Raw genomic sequence first — 18,349 nt, 5'->3', positions numbered from 1 at the left:
AGAAATATCCAAAAACTCATGGCCATCTCAGTGAAGTTTCTGAGTTCTAGTGGCCTAAAATGTCAAGATACACATGCAATATACATGATGTATTATTAAATTTTACACTATTTACCACCAAAGAAGTGACATAATGCATGACTCTGTGAATTTTAGCAACAACCCCTACAATATTTGGGTATGCTTCTCTGATTCATATCAAGTAATCCCTAACTCTCAACTTTAGGTGACCTAAAGGCTAGAATAAGGTCTAAAACTTGAGGTGGAAATTCTGTCACTTGAGCTTTAACCCAGCAGATTCAATGCTGTCAAATCATATTGTCAGGAGATATCAATATATCCTTGAAACTGTCATCAATAAGCATAACTACCATAATCTAGTTATAACCAAAGATAACTAGGCCAGATTGTTTTCACTAACAATGTGATCGAGCTGTGAGGTGAACCAGCTCACGTTAGTCATGCTGTGAGCCTCTGTGAGGTTCCCCTGTGAGGGCTGACTCAAGGAAAGCCCATTTGCCCTAAATGAGTTGGGATAATGAGAGTAATGCAGCTGAACCATAAACCCTGCTCTGAACATGGAAGATACACTGTTTTGCCTCAGATGCAAAGGGAGCCTCCCAACCTAGTGTGGAAATGGGTATCTTACATCACTGAAAAGTTGGATTTTCAAATACTACACATTATATAATTTTTCTTTCCCAAAAGTCTCCCTCTCCTTAAACTTCAGTGACTTAAAAATTGCAAAGTTACAATGTAAAGGTCTATAATTCCATATCCGTAAACCTTAGGACCAAGAATTTAAATTTTTATGCATTTAGCAACAAAATAGTATACACGGAGTCTGGAGCAATACCTCATAATCAAGCATATTAGTATTTCTTTGGCAAAATATATTGATATTCAAGTTAGGCAGGCTAAATAAAGATTACAAAAAATCTCATCACCTGAGGTTAAGATTAGATGCAGGTAGCAAATAAATTCGTAGAATTTTAGAATTTCAAATCAGAAACTGTGGCACTTGAGCCTGGATAATGCCAAGTTAATATCCATTATAATATTCGTAAGTTTAAAAGAATGTGTGTCTATAATGCATGGTACAGAGAAATTTATTTTTAAAATCCAACCAAATATTCTGAATTTCAATTCATTTCTGGAAGTGAAAATCAGTGTCTCCTTAATATGAATGTTTATTTGAACTGTTTCAAGGAATAAAATGGCCTCAAATTTGGGCCTAACCTTTTCACTAGGTTTGGGATGTATTTTGAACATAGTCTATTGCCCCATGAATTTGCTAATAACCTAAATCAAATCTCAACACCAGAATAATTCCCTATTCTTAATTACCACATTCTTTGTATGTCACTTTTTAATCATTACCATCGTATCATTAACGTGAGCAAATGGGCACTTGTCCAGGCTACCAGAATGGTTCTGGGCAGTATACTCTTAGCTATCATCTCTATTTGAATGAAGCCCAAAAATGTTCATTGCTTTCCTCATGCTAGGAGTCACATGCCTCTTCTCTTCACCCTGTCATTTTTTCCCTAGCTTTTCTTCCTTGAATACACTGAAACAACACATTTCTAATAACATTTTAACTATTTTCAAAAATGCATCACCATAAATTACATGTTTTACTTCTATCAACTTTAATCAAATGCATCATGTATATTTTACTTAACCAAACAATACAAAAATCCAATACAGAAGATTTCCTTCTGATTAGTACACACAAACTAGCTAGTAAAAATGCAATACCCAGTTCTTTGCCATTTGATCAAACCCAACAATGAGACATAAATTACGAGCACACTAACCACACGTACAAATCTGGAGCTTAAAGATTCTGATATACCTGTAGCTGTTTATGAAGAATAAAAAAGGGGGCAAGGTCAGTTTGCCCATAAAACTAGTGAACAGCAAAAAGAGTGAGCAGAGGCTGTGGAAAGCCTCCTCATTTGAGCTACGTACCAAATTCACATCATAGTTTCAGAAAGTGCTCTGGGATCTCCTGAAGCTAACAGTTAGTTTGGATTTCCCTAAGTACACACAGAGTATAGCTTTGGAATATAACAAGTTTGCTGAACTTGTGTGGTGTGCTGTGCTGTGCTTAGTTGCTCAGTTGTGTCTGACTCTTTGAGACCCTATGCACTATAGACCACCAGGCTCCTTTGTCTATGGGGATTCTCCAGGCAGGAATACTGGAGTGGGTTGCCATGCCCTCCTGCAGGGGATCTTCCCAACCCAGGGATCACATTGCAGGCAGATTCTTCACCATCTGAGTCACCAGGGAAGCCCAAGAAAAATGGAATTAGCAGCCTATCCCTTCTTCAGGGGAACTTCCTGACCCAAGAGTCGAACCGGGGTCTACTGCATTGCAGGCAGATTCTTTACCAGCTGAGTCACTGGGGAAGCCCAAACTTGTGTGTGCATATCCAAATGGTCAATAAAATCTGGACATATGGTCAAGAGATAGCATAGAGGATAGATAGAAAGATACAAGGTTAGCTAGTAAAGAAGTGAAAATTGAAACCACTGTAGAAAATAAAAATAATAATAATTTAAAAAATGGGTAAAGGACCAAAGACATACTCTAGAATTCAGTCAGAAAGGTAGGTAGTAAAAGAGGAAAAGTCATAAAAAATGACTCATAAAAAGGACTCCAGAAATAAAGAGACAAACGCCATACAATTCTCCCAAACAGACCATATATAGCAGTGCAGCACTTAGTAGGAATTCAATAACTATTTTCTCAATGAATGAACCAAATGAAAGGAAACTGTCAAAGTTTGGAAGGATATAAAATGGTACAGAGAGGTCAGGCAAAATGAGTCATAGGAAGAGGGCATATAGAAATACATAAGGTAGGAAATATGCCAAAACTTGAACTCAGTTTAGTTCAGTTGCTTAGCGGCATCTGACTCTTTGTTACCCCATGAACCGCAGCATGCCAGGCCTCCCTGTCCATCATCAGCTCGCAGAGTTTACCCATACTCATGCCCATTGAGTCAGTGATGCCATCCAACGATCTCATCCTCTGTCGTTCCCTTCTCTTCCTGCCTTCAATCTTTCCCAGCATCAGGGTCTTTTCAAATGAGTTAGCTCTTCACATCAGGTGGCCAAAGTATTGGAGTTTCAGCTTCAACATCAGTCCTTCCAATGAACACCCAGGACTGATCTCTTTTCGGATGGACTGGTTGCATCTCCTTGTAGTCCAAGGGACTCTCAAGAGTCTTCTCCAGCACCACAGTTCAAAAGCATCAATTCTTTGGCGCTCAGCTTTCTTTATAGTCCAACTCTCACATCCATACATGACTACTGGAAAAACCATAGCCTTGACTAGATGGACCTTTGCTGACAAAGTAATGTCTCTGCTTTTTAATATGCTGTCTAGGTTGGTCATAACTTTCCATCCAAGGAGTAAGCATCTTTTAACTTCATTGTTGCGATCACCATCTGCAGTGATTTTGGAGCCCCCCAAAATAAAGTCTGACACTGTTTCCACTGTTTACCAACCTATTTGCCATGAAGTGATGGGACTGGATGCCATGATCTTCGTTTTCTGAATGTTGAGCTTTAAGCCAACTTTTTCACTCTCCTCTTTCACTTACATCAAGAGGCTTTTTAGTTCCTCTTCACTTTGCCATAAGAGTGGTATCATCCGCATATCTGAGGTTATTGATATTTCTCCCGGCAATCTTGATTCCAGCTTGTGCTTCTTCCAGCCCAGCGTTTCTCATGATGTACTCTGCATAGAAGTTAAATAAGCAGAGTGACAATATATGGCCTTGATGTACTCCTTTTCCTATTTGGAACCAGTCTGTTGTTCCATGTCCACTTGTAACTGTTGCTTCCTGACCTGCATACAGGTTTCTCAAGAGGCAGGTCAGGTGGTCTGCTATTCCCATCTCTCTCAGAATGTTCCACAGTTTACTGCTCCACAGTCAAAGGCTTTGGCATAGTCAGTAAACATAAACTAAGCAAGCCCATTTCTAAAGAATAGTTTTAAGAAATAAATATGGAATGAGATATTTATAAAGATGCAAATTTTTTAAAAGCTACATTTATAAACAAACAGAAAGCTGGGATAGGCACTGGAATATTATTCATCCCTTTAAAATTATGGTATAGATGAATATTTATAGATATGAGAGAATAATTTAAAATAAGTAAAAAAGGCAGATTAAAAACAATAAGCCTATTGTTCGAAAAGAATTTTCAATCAAAGGAACTATAGGCATGAAGAGACTAGTGGTGGTTATCTTCAAGAGGTATGAGTTTTCCCTTAGGATAATGAATATTGTTTTCATTATATTCTAATCATTCTATACAAACAAGAACTCTGACAGAGACTTCTAAGTTGGTTATTTTAATTCGTTAGATATCATTTGATTGTCTTCTTTCTGTTCAGTTCAGTCTCTCAGTCAGGTCTGACTCTGTGACTCCATGGACAGCAGTACGCCAGGCTTCCGTATCTGTCCCCAACTCCCAGAGCTTACTCAAATGTGTGTCCATCGAGTTGGTGATGCCATCCAACAATCTCATCCTCTGTCATCCCCTTCTCTTCTTGCCTTCAATCTTACCCAGTAGCAGGGTCTTTTCAAATGATTCAGTTCTTCACATTGGCTGATCAAAGTATCAGAGCTTCATCTTCAGCATCAGTCTTGCCAATGAATATTCAGGATTAATTTCCCTTAGGATTGACTATTTGTACTCCTTATTGTCCAAGGGACTATCAAGAGTCTTCTCCAACACCACAGAGAGAGGCATCAATTTTTCAGTGCTCAGCCTTCTTTATGGTCCAACTCTCACATCCATACATGACTACTGGAAAAACCAAAGCTTTGACTATATGGATCATCTTTGGTAAAGTAATCTCTCTGTTTTTAAAAGTGCTGTAAAGGGTGGTCATAGCTTTTCTTCCAAGGAGTAATCACCTTTTAATTTCATGGCTGCAGTCACAATCTGCAGTGATTTTGGAGCCCAAGAAAATAAAGTCTCCCACTGTTTTCATTGTTTCCCCATCTATTTGCAATGAAGTGAAGGGACCAGATGTCATGATCTTCAATTTTTGAATGCTAACTTTTAAGTCAGCTTTTCCAAACTCCTCTTTCACTTTCATCAAGAGGCTTTCAGTTCCTCTTTGCTTTCTGCCATAAGGGTGGTGTCATCTATGTATGTGAGGCTACTGATATTTCTTCCAGCAATCCTGATTCCAGCTTGTGCTTCATCTAGTCTGGCATTTTGTATGATGTACTCTGCATAGAGGTTAAATAAGCAGGCTGACAATGTACAACCTTGACATACTCCTTTCCCAATTTGGAACCAGTCCATCGTTCCATGTCCAGTTCTAACTATTGCTTCTTGACCTGAATAAAGATATTTCAGGGGGCAAGTAAGGAGGTCTGGTATTCCCATCTCTTCCACAGTTTGTTGTGATCCACACAGTCAAAAGCTTCAGCATAGTTAATGAAGCAGAAGTACATGTTTTTCTGGGATTCTGTTGCTTTTTCTATGGTTCAGTGGATGTTGGCAATTTGCTCTCTGGTTCCTCTGCCTTTTCTAAATCCAGCTTGACATTCTGCAAGTTCTCAGTTCATGTACTGTTGAAGCCTTGCTTAGAGAATTTTGAGCATTCCTTGCTAGCATGTGAGATGAGTGCACATGAGTTTGAACATTATCTGGCATTACCTTTCCTTGAGATTAGAATGAAAACTGACCTTTTCCAGTCCTGTGGCCACTGCTGAGTTTTCCAAATTTGCTGGCATATTGAGTACAGCATTTCACAGCATCACCTTTTAGGATTTGAAATAGCTCAGCTGGAATTCCATCACCTTAACTAGCTTTGTTCATAGTAATGCTTCCCTAAGGCCCACCTGACTTCACACTCCAGCATATCTGGCTCTAGGTGAGTCATCACACCATCGCAGTTACCTAGGGTCATGAAGACCTACTTCTGTGTACTCTTGTCACCTCTTCTAATTATTGTCTGCTTCTGTTAGGTTCATACTGTTTCTGTCCTTTCTTGTGCCCATCTTTACATGAAATGTTCCCTTGGTATCTTTAATTTTCTTGAAAAGATTGCTAGTCTTTCCCATTCTATTGTTTTCCTCTATTTCTTTGCACTGATCACTTAGGAAGGCTTTCTCATCTCTCTCCTTGCTATTCTTAGGAACTCTCCATTCATACGGATACATCTTTCCTTTTCTCCTTTGTCTTTCACTTCTCTTTTCTTAACTAGTTGTAAGGGCTCCTGAGACAATCATTTTGCCTTTTTGCATTCCTTTTTCTTGTGGATGGTTTTGAGCACCGCCTCCTGTACAATGTTTAGAATCTCTGTCCACAGTTCTTCAGGCACTCTATCAGACCTAATTCTTTGAATCTCCTTGTCACTTCTACTGTATAATCATAAGGGATTTGATTTAGGTCATATCTGAACGGTCTAGCGGTTTTCCCTACTTCCTTCAATTTAAGTCTCAATTTGGCAATAAAGAGTTCATGATCTGAAGCACAGTCAGCTCCTGGTCTTGTTTTTGCTGACTGTATAGAGCTTCTCCATCTTTGGGTGCAAAGAATATAATCAATCTTACTTCGGTATTGACCATCTGGTGATGTCCATGTGTAGTCATCTCTCGTATTGCTGGAAGTGGGTGTTTGCTATGACCAGTGCGTTCTCTTGGCAAAACTCTGTTAGCTTCTGCCCTGCTTCATTTTGTACTCCAAGGCCAAACTTGCCTGTTACTACAAGGATCTCTTGACTTCCTACTTTTGCATTCCAGTCCCCTTTGATGAAAAGGACATATTTTTCTGGTGTTAGTTCTAGAAGGTCTTGTAGGTCTTCACAAAACCATTCAACTTCAGTTTCTTCGGCATTAGTGGCTGGGGCATAGACTTAGATTACTGTGATATTGAATGGTTTGCCTAGGAAACGAACAGAGATCATTCTGTCATTTTTGAGATGGCACCCAATTACTGCATTTTGGACTCTTTTGTTGACTATGAGAGCTACTTCATTTCTTCTTAGGGATTCTTGCCCACAGTAGTAGATACAGGGGTCATCTGAATTAAATTTGCCCATTCCGATCCATTTAGCTCATTGATTCTTAAAATATCTATGTTCACTCTTGCAATCTTCTGTTTGACCTGAGATGTTTAAAGATTACCTTCTTTAAATTAACTTAATAGAATAAAATTATGTTTTTGATATATGCATGTGTGTATATCCAGAATCCAAAATGTGGACAGTTTTGTGGTTATATTCTAATTTTTGAAGTTAAAGATTACAAAAGAATTTTAAAATTATTTCTTATTACCAGTGTTAATAAGATTTAAGTTTACTTGGCATCTGTGTCACTGGGAATAAATAGTTTGGTGTTTGCTGCAATGGAATGTTAAAACTTTTCTATGTTCAAGATAACCAGACTGTTTCTAAACTGAAAAACAAATATGTATTTTTTACTTTCCCTCTTCAAGTCATCTTCCAGGTCAAACTTTTTATAAAGAAGTTAATTATGCAAAAAATTATTCATCATACTGTGTATAAAATTTACTATTCATTGATATAAAATAAAATAGCAAGTGATTAATTTTAAAGGCTGTTCTTTAAATTTGGATTCAAAATAAAACTCTTGAGAGTTTTATTTTTGAAGAAAATTAACAAATAGGCCACAATGAAGACGTATTATAATAGATTTTAGGAGAACTGTATTAACATTTTTAACCATATTAAATTTTAATGTGTATAATTAAGAATGACTATCTAAGATTTAAAATGTTAAAAATAAGCAATTCTACAGTCAATAACTAAAACATAATTTACAGTTTGAGATAAAGACTACTATTAATATTAATAACGATTAACTTTTTTCTCTATAAAATACAGTTTTCATATTGAAATAAAATAGTCTAGGGAAGAGTATAACGTTCCTCTAGCCTAAAGGTGGCTGCTGCTTAGTCACTCAGTCATGTCCGACTCCTTGCGACCCCATGGACTGCAGCCTACCAGGCTCCTCTGTCCATGAGATTCTCCAGGCAAGAATACTGGAGTGGGTTGCCATTTTGTTCTCCAAAAAGATGGTTAAGAAAATCTTAAAACTGCTAAACCTTGAACAACATCATGTTGCTCGTGGGATCTGACAACAAAAAAAGGCAAGAACCAAGTGGGACCAGATGAAACTAAGAAAATCAATAGAATGAAAGACAACCTATATAATGAGAGAGAAAAAGCTGCCCATCATATAGCTGATGAGCAGCTACATTTTGATACAATCCAAAATGTATAAAGAACTCATCCAACTCAAAAACAAACAAAAAAATATAATTTAAAAATGGGCAGAGGGTCTAATATACATTTTCCCAAAAACAGCAGACAAACGGCCAATAAGTACATGAAAAGACGCTCAGATTCCCTAATTATCAGGGTAATACAAATCAAAACTACAATGAGATCACCTCACACTTGTTAGAATGGCTATTACCCAAACACCAAGAAATAATGTTAGGATATGGAGAAAAGGGAGCTCTTGTTCACTGTTGGTGGAAATACAAGTTGGTACAGACATCACAGAATACAGTACAGAGGTTCCTCAAAAAATTAAAAATATAAGTACAATATGATGCAGCAATTTTGCTTCTGGATATTTTACCCCAAGAAAATGGAAACACTAATTCAAAAAGATATATATACCACCAAGTTCATAGCAGCATTGTTTACAAAAGGCAACAGTTGAAACAATTAAATTCCAATTGATGTATAACTGGATAATGAAAAAATATATATATATATATAAAATGAGATTATTCAGCCATACAAAACAAAATCTTTCCATTTGCAACATGAATGGACCTTGAGGGAATTATAGTAAGTGAAGTAAGTCTGAAAGACAAATACTGTATGATCACTTACATGTGGAATTAAAAAAAAACAAAACAAAAAACTTCATACATAGAGAACAGACTGACTGCCAAAGGACGGCGGAAGGGCAAGATGGGTGAAGAGAACGTGTACTACATTTGAAAGTCACTAAGACAGTAAATCTTAAAAGTTTTCAACACAAGGAAAAAAACAATTCCTATTAACTATGCATGCATGCTGATTTTAAGTAGACTTCTGTATTAAAGTCTACTTCAGACATTTATACACAATATATACAAGTATATTCACAATATATACAACTATCATCTGAACTATGTCAATTACACCTCAAATTATAGAGGATAAAAATCTTACTGTACCTTAATTAGTGTCCTTAAAAGACATGTTTAAGAAAATAATTTGCACCTAGCATATAATAAATGCACAGCTTCTTTGAAAAAGTTTCCAGGCAACTGTCTTAATTGTTAGCAAATGATTATTAGCCCAATAACCAAAAAATACTGGACAATGAGGTGGCATGAAAGTAAAAGAAAATGATACTCCCTCAGGAAGTTTTAAGTTTTAGTCAGAGAGAAAAATAAAATTAAGTCCTTGTGAATGACCAAAAACGCAATGGACATCCAGGAAAATTATAAGATCAGAGTATGCTATAATAGGGCTTACCTTGGGGCTCAGCTAGTAAAGAATCTGCCTGCAGTGTGGGAGAACTGGGTTTGATCCCTGGGTTGGGAAGATCCCCTGGAGAAGAGAAAGGCTACCCACTCCAGTATTCTGGCCTGGAGAATTCCATAGGCTGTATAGTCCATGGGGTCGCAAAGAGTCAGACACGACTGAGCGATTTTCACTTTATGCTATAATAAGTCAAGGAGAAAGTAATTCATAGAGAAAGCTTTGCCTTGAAAAAGGATGATCCACATTTTAACTAAGATGGCAGAAGTGAAGATAACATTCAAGACAAACAGGTATCGAGGCAATAATAAACACTGTCCTTGATGGAGCTAAATCTAACCTACATTAGTTCAGGCTGAGGAAGGTAGAAAATATTAATAATATACATAGGAAAGGTGAAGATGTTATGGAGCTCCTTGAAAGCCACATAAAGAGTCTGGAATTGTCAAGTTATTTAAAATGGGATGATGGAGAGCTTTATAAAGATGCTATTCTTTTCTGCATTAATTACCTCACACTTTTCATTATCACCATCCAATTTCTCACTAGGTAGCGAGGTTAAAGAGAATGAGCATCACATCATATTTACACATTATTACATCTCCTACATGTAGCGCAGAACAACATATTCAAAGAGTTCAAAAGTGCTGGTTGTTAGGTCATTTCAAAGAAGGCAAATGGGACCAAATCTGGGAACCCTTAATGCTGTGACCAAAGACTGAGTTCTTCCTTGGGTATTACAGTCACTCGAGGCTGCTATGCTTTCCTCGTAGAGATACAGGCCACTCACAGAGGATGAGATGGTTGGATGGCATCACCAACTCAATGGACGTAAGTGTGGGCAAACTCTGGGAGATGGTGAAGGACAGGGAAGCCTGGTGTGCTGCAGTCCATGGGGTCACAGAGTTGGACACGACTGAGCGACTGAACAACAACAACAACATATGCACAGCTGGCGATTTGAGAAAGTAAATATAAATGTGAACGTCTTCCAAGTTAAAAACAAAAACAAAAACAACTGGCCAAGTAAATAGAGAAAACTAAAAACTTTTTAATCTTACTCTGTAGTCAAATATAAAAAGTATTACTCATCTTAGGTCACTACAAGAAACCCAGATTAGCTTCATTTCCTTCCTGGGTAGAGAGGAAAATAGAGTCTCTGACTCATGAAGGTAGGTCAGGAAATGGCAGGAGTACATCCTTGTAACACAGGTGAATACAAGGAAGCTGGGAGGCCAAATCAATGAGAACATTAATGTCCTCAGCTTTTTTACAGCAGAGAGTCAATCAATACTTTATAAAAGTGAGATATAATGCTCAGACCACTTGAAATATTTTATATAATCTTTTTTCTTAACCTTAGAGGAAATGCTGGGGATATAATTACCTCTCAAGTGAAAAGACAGCTATTTGAAATTCAGCAGTTCTTTCTGTCTCACTAGGGTTTCTTTTTCTTTTCTATGAAATTCATTTTGAATTTTAAATGAAAACAATGACTCCATTTTTATAAACTATTTCCACATATCTATTCTTCTGTCTGTATATGCATAGAAAGACATCTAGAATGATTTACCTCAATGTTGATAATGTCACTTTCAGAGTTAGAAGGAATTTCATTTATTATATTTAATTACCTGCATTGGTTAATTTCTTTATAATAAAGACAAATTATTTTTTGAAATGCAAAGAAAATTAAGATGACTCAATGAGCTTTCTGGTAGCTCCGAATAATGGATTACATTAGGGATAAAAACTGGGACATCCAGCAACTGTCCTGTGAGTGAGGACACAGAGACTAGTGAAACCTGGGGAAACACGTGAGAGGCTTTCCTGCAGGGATCTTCTTTCTTAGAGTCAGACAATAAAGAATGAGACAACCTAACAAAACAAAACAAAAAAAAACTGGAACATCCACTGGCATACAGATGTACTAAAAGGCAAAGGCATAAGTGAATGAACCAGGGGTAGAGTATAAAGGAAAAAAGTGGATTCAGGACCAAGCCCCGAGTATTCTATCAATCAGAGGTTGCCTAGAAAATGAAAAGGAGCAGAAACTGCAGCCATAGGAGTATGTACTATCACAGAAGGTAAAAGAACTCTCACATAGAAAGAAATGTCCCATTATGTCAACGTCTTGCTTATCATTATGCTAGTCTAGATTTTTGAAGCAAGGGAAAAAAATGAAACGAATGGAAGAAAGCAATGCTAAATGAAGAAATCAAACACATTACTAAGATGATCTACTGAAGGGAATGGTACAGTTAGAAACAAACCAAAAAACTGTGTGAGTGACAAAAAAATGATACAGGCAAAAATCCCAAATACAAAGAAATGGGATTTATATAATATTGAACTGAAGTTATGACTTAAATTATCACCACTGGACCTCAGTGACCAATGATAGACAGAATCAGTAGAAAAATGAAAATAAACTAACTTGAGATGCATAACTTAAAAACATAACTATTATAAGGATGGACTTTAAAATACAATGAAATAAACTTCCTGTCAAAGAAAAATTTGTTAAAAGGAACATAAAATTAAAATATGAATTTTTCTTCAAAAAGTTGTTTGAATGCTGACATTATAAATAGCATATTACCTGGCAGCATCTAGAAGACTACAGAGATACTGAAAAAATGAAGTTAAAATTTATTTTCTAAGTAAAAATAAAAAATAGTATAGAGCAAGTAGACAGATATAAAGAAACACTTGAAGTACTGCTTCTCTATATCTATTACTAACATTTTTATAGTGCTTTCTATGCGTCAAGCACTGCTATGCCCTTCTAATTTTTCATATGTAAGCCTCAGGTTAACTCTATGAGGAAATATATAATTATCCTCCATTTTACAGATGGTAACTGACATCTCACTTTCAGTTCAGGTTAGTCACTCAGTCACGTCTGACTCTGCGACCCCATGGACTGCAGCACATGAGGCCTCCCTGCCCATCACCAGCTCTGGGAGTTTACTCAAACTTATGTCCATCAAGTCGGTGATGCCATCCAACTATCTCATCCTCTGTCATCCCCTTTTCCTCCTGCCTTCAATCATTCCCAGCATCAGGGTCTTTTCAAATGAGTCAGCTCTTCGCATCAGGTGGCCAAAGTATTGGAGTTTCAGCTTCAACATCAGTCTTTCCAATGAATATTCAGGACTGATTTCCTTTAGAATGGACTGGTTGGATCTTTTTTGCAGTCCAAGAGATCTCACTTTACACAACTAGTAAACAGCAGGCAGTCTGACTCCATGTTGCTAACCACTGTATATATTGATGGTTATTACATGCATCAACAATGTAATGGTAAATCTTTTTCATGTAGGAGAGAATGACTCCATTTAAACATTATAAGAAAGCACATACACACATCAATATACTTTATCCTCAGGAGCATTTTACTTCTTAGATTGCTTTTTATGTGACTTAAAATCCTACTGTTAAAAATTTAGCCAGAATACCAGAGGAAAATATTACCTTATAAAAGAAAGAAAACATACAGAAAAAAAATTCATTCAATGTATTAATAAGAAGAGGCCAAAATCTATAGTCTACAATTAGAAAACTCAGAAAAACACTTGCTATGCAAAAGGAGGATCTACTGGTACGATTTCCCCAGAAATCCTCATCACTGCTTGCTATGTGATTATCTGATGCTATTCACAAAAAATTAAAATTGAATGTGAAAACACATTTTGAGATAAAGAGCACACTACCCAAAAAAGTTTAATAGCTGTATCTTTTTTTTCTACCTTCTTTGAACTAGAAAGTCCAAAAATGAAGCTCAGCTATTAATGAGTGTAATTTTAAAAAAGGTTTAAGACTTATATGCTACCATTAGAGAATTCTAATTTTAGAAAAGTAATTGCTTTCTTCTCAGGTTGAACATTCTCACTGACTCCTCCACCATACTTGAAAAAGTTACTTTGCTAGTCAAAAGGAAATCATGAACCTATGAAAGTGAACATTTCTTTAATTCAGCTGCTTTTAAATGTTAAGGAGTATAAATTCAAACAGAAAATATTTAAACCTTGGGTTAAAAAGTATGATAAATATCGAGGAGCAAAATCTGGGCAAGATATCATCCATTTCTAGGCCTCTTTTTAAAAAGACCACATTTTGGCAGGAATTCAACCCAATACCGAGGGAGGAAAGGAACAGGCCGAGCTGCCTCCATCTTGAAAAAGAAGGAAACTCCATCTTCCACGTTCAGTGAGCTTTGGACCATGTGCCTAGGAGCCATGGGGATAACATACCTATTGCCAAACTGGCCTCCGGGACTGATAAACACCAGATTCCATATCAAGATTTCCTGTCGCCAAAAAGAATGTAATAATCCTCTATGTAGTCAATCACCTTTGTAATCTTTATGGCACCCATTGGTGTAGGCTACAGTGTATAACCAGCTGAGCCTTCTGATTATGAATCATGGCTGTAACCTGATTGTATCTCCCTTTAACATTTCCCAGGTTAGGTTTAAGGAATTTGGGGATGTGGGCTTGAGCAGTACACTTAAGATACATAGGTTTTCACAAAAGTCGGTTGGTTTCCTTAGCTAGGAGGAGACTCTGCCTTGGGCCCACAGGTGTACTAAACTGCACTCCACTATCTGCATTGTCCTTCTGAGTGAGTTTGTTTCCCGGATCGTGTGGCTACAATGATACCAATGCAGGGAAGCCCCAGTTGACTCCTGAGAAAACTGAATAGTAAATAAAATGCCTCTAATAAATCAAGCAAAAGTGCTAATACAGAACCTAAATGCAGCAAAGACTATAATGTAAAAATCTAATGACTATAATTTACTCTGTAATATTACAGAAGACAAATTACCTTTAAACATGCTTTAAAAATTATTCCAAATATTATAAAATAATTTTAAATATTATATTATAAATATTATAAAATTTAAAATATTATAACAATTTAAATATCATAAAATAATTTTAAATATTATAAATATAGAACATATGCTCAACTATTTCTACAACACAGAAAACACCAAGTGAAATTCAGCATCTTACCTTAGACCAAAGATGTGTGATTGTTCGTAGTTGAATAAAGAACGAATCTTGGCTTCAGAATTCAAAATTATAAGTCTGTCAATAATATCCTATAAAATAGTCTTAGAGTTAGACTGTACTTGGCTGAAACCATTTAAAGAAAATCAAATTGACAAATAGTTAGATTTGTGCTTTACATGTAAATGTATGGAGCTTTACATTTGAATGTAGAGAGCCATTTAAAAAAGGAATTTTTTTTTTTTAATTAATAGCTGAGTCTCACCCCTAGATTCTAAATTAATTGGTCTGGGTGTGATATGGACATTAAGACTTGTAAACATTCTTGAAATGAATCAAATGTTTAGCCAAAAAGGAGAATCATTAGTTTATAACCCACTTTGGTACTGTGTAAGCAGTTTACTGCAACCAGTTAAATACTGCTTAAACTGCTAAAAATGTAAACTACTTTCAAAAACAAATTTGAATTCTACAAATGTGAAGCATAAACAGTGGATTTAGTTTTATCTGGAACTATTTGAGATTTTGTTAATAGATATCGTCTTCTCATGTAAATCAGTGGTTTCCAACCCTGAACACGACCCTATAGAACTTAAAAAAGAAAACAGCTGTCCAGGCTCTGCTGCTGCGGCTGCTAAGTCGCTTCAGTCATGTCTGACTCTGTGCAACCCCATAGACAGCAGCCCACCAGGCTCCCCCGTCCCTGGGATTCTCCAGGCAAGAACACTGGAGTGGGTTGCCATTTCCTTCTCCAATGCATGAAAGTGAAGAGTGAAAATGAAGTAGCTCAATCGTGTCTGACTCTTAGTGACCCCATGGACTGCAGCCTACCAGGCTCCTCCATCCATGGGATTTTCCAGGCAAGAGTACTGGAGTGGGGTGCCATTGCCTTCTCCTACCCCAGAGCAATTACCTCACTATTCCTGAGGGGAGGATTCTGGCATTAACATCCTTGTAAAAGCTTTCCCAAGTTGTTGCAATGGGTAACCAGGTTTAAAAATCACTGATGCAGAGAGAACTTGATGCCTAGGTGTCATTAGCTGTCCCAAGCAATGACAACAAAATACAAGCCCAACACAAAATTTTGAGCATTCTCTAAGAGGTTTTCTTTCTATAATGCATGATTTTTGTGCATATCTTTGGGCTTAGGCCTAAGAAATTTATTTATAGACAAATACCTTTCTCTCTCATTGTTCATTTTCCTGACCAACAAACTTGCTACATTTCATGAGTTTAAATTTAAGATACTTCTGTAACCAATATGGCAAAAGGAGGAAGGTTATACTAGGAAATAAAGTCACATATTTACTGAGGTCAATGTAGATAATAGTACAAACATATCAAATAACTTAAAAGGCCAAGAAATAAGTCGGTAAGAAGGAGGAAATAATGGACTTAAAATCACATCTGAAAAATAATAAACAAGACACAGTAAATACAGGAGTTTTAATAAACTTACAAACTGTTTACATGGAACACTTAGGAAGGCATTTACCATTCCACAGATATCTTGAAAAATATGTAAATAATATAAGCACAAGAATTTACAATCAGCCTAACAATGAAGAATGAAAGAATTGCTAACTTTAAGAATCTGTCATTGTTGTCTGCTTCTTAGCAAGTGTTGACTTAAAAATAGTCACAACCTTAAAGTTGAGAGTTTTATCCAATGCAAATTTGTAGGACTTAAGCTCAGGAGGCAACATCTCAAGAAACCCTGAGAAAACTGCTCTAGAGGGGTGGGTCGGGATGTGAGTCAGGTAACATAGAAGTTTGCAACAAAAGGCAGATAAGCTTATACAGAAGTTTGCAACAAAAGGCAGGTAGTCTGAACATCTTTGTGAATTAAAGAAAACTAGATATCCCAAGTTAAGGAAATTAGCACTTTTCTATGTATGGAAAGATACAAGAGTCTGGACTCACAGAAATCATTCCTTTTATTAGCATATCAGCTATCCTAGGGCCAGTATCCTGAGTTCACATCCTGAGTTCTTAAGTGCTCGCCACAGGGAGTGGCTGGAGCCCAATGGCTGCCTGATCTCACTAAGGTATTCTTCTCCTTCCTGAGTGCACTCAGGGTTCAGGAATTCACCTTTGGAGGCTCAAAATCCCTGATGCCTGTGACATCCTTGTTTACTGATACAGAAGGAAATACTCCATTTCTCACTGCTGCTGCTGCTGCTAAGTCGCTTCAGTCATGTCCGATTCTGTGCGACCCCATAGACAGCAGCCCACCAGGCTCCCCCGTCCCTAGGATTCTCCAGGCAAGAACACCGAAGTGGCTCGCCATTTCCTTCTCCAATGCATGAAAGTAAAAAGTGAAAGTGAAGTCGCTCAATCATGTCTGACTGACTCTTCACAACTAGACACTCCTCATTTCAAAACACTTCTTGACACTTCATGGTTCAAAAGTTTTAGCTCTGAATCCAAGTATTAGATATTGTAAGAATACAGGATAGAGAATGTATTTCCAATAAGCTACCTGCAGCAATCTATCAATGATACTGCATTTTTCAGAGAACAAATGTTACAGTAAATGAATTCTTCTTCAAAGAGGATTATATTGATGGATCACCACTTAGGGAAGAAAAGGAAACTCCTGAGAAGTCTGCCCTATGGAGAAATTCAGTTTCTAAGCAAAATGAGTGTCAAGAAGGCAATGTTTCCTAAAATAAGCAGTAGCTTTCCAGTAACAAATTAGTGCAAGTAAAGCTTGGGACTTGCAAAAAGGAGTCAGAAACTCTGTACTTTTTTTTTTTTAAAGCATATTGTCTAGCTTGAGAATACGTTAAATGACCAAGTAAGCCAGAATGAAACCAAGACTGGAAAAACAAAGGCGAATATTCATTTCCTATAACTCAATATATGTTTGAGTGCCTATTGTGTTTAAAATTGTCCCAAAGCTTGTGTTTGTGCTATTTGACGCCTTTTACTTAAGAAAGAGCCAAGTGAAGGATAAAGAACAGATAAAACATAATGCCAATATTCCCATACTTGCATTATTAGGAGTAGCTTGCAACTAGTTAGTCCATGAACATCTATAAGCAAAATTCAGTCTATTAAAAGTCCTTCCTTGTACTTCGTCAAAGAAGGGAATGTCTTAGTCCATTCTGGACACTATAATAAAATTCCATAGACTGGGTGGTTTAGAAACAACGGAAGTTTATTTCTCACATTTCTGGAGGCAGAGAAGTACAAGATCAAGTTGTCAAATTTTGTGTCTGATGAGGATCTATTTTCTAGCTCACAGACAGTCATTTTTTGCTGTGTCCACAGATGGCAGAAGGGGCAAGGGTCTTTTTTTTTTTTTTAGGCACTATTCACCTCTTAAAGGGCTTCCCCTGTGGCTCAACTGATAAGGAATCCACCTGCAATGTGGGAGACCTGGGCTGAATCCCTGGGTTGGGAAGATCCCCTGGAGAAGGGAATGGCTACCCACTCCAGTAATCCGGCCTGGAGAATTCCATGGACTGTATAATCTATGGGGTCACAAAGAGGCAGACATGACTGAGAGAGTTTTCACTTCACTTCACTTCACTTCACTTCACCCCTTAAAGATGCCACCTCCAAATATCATCATACTGGGAATGAAGTTTCAATAAATGAATTTGGGGGTATACAAACATTTAGTCTATAGACAAGAGGTAGATGAAAATGCCATTCTGGCGGTGTGGTGAGTTGAATGGTAACTATCCCTGAAAAAGCATGTCTATGTTCTAATCCCCAAAATCCATGATTGTTACCCTATTGAGAAAAAGGGTCTTTGCAGAGGTAACTAAGAATC

General features: G+C 37.0%; 1 protein-coding gene across 2 annotated transcripts in view; it reads right to left on the bottom strand.

Annotated features, from left to right (window-relative positions):
- TBC1D32 (TBC1 domain family member 32) overlaps positions 1-18,349 on the bottom strand; it is a 193,378-nt gene that overhangs the window by 89,268 nt on the left and 85,761 nt on the right. For both annotated transcript variants that reach the window (XM_018053005.1, XM_018053006.1), the window contains one exon: positions 14,569-14,657. In XM_018053005.1, coding sequence (XP_017908494.1) covers positions 14,569-14,657 — 89 coding nt within the window. The remainder of the gene's footprint in view (positions 1-14,568; positions 14,658-18,349) is intronic.

The sequence above is a fragment of the Capra hircus genome, chromosome 9 (genome assembly GCF_001704415.2).
Source record: "Capra hircus breed San Clemente chromosome 9, ASM170441v1, whole genome shotgun sequence".
NCBI classification, from domain to species: domain Eukaryota; kingdom Metazoa; phylum Chordata; class Mammalia; order Artiodactyla; family Bovidae; genus Capra; species Capra hircus.
The sequence above is the reverse complement of the archived record's forward strand: the minus strand, read 5'-3'. Positions and strand labels throughout refer to the sequence as shown.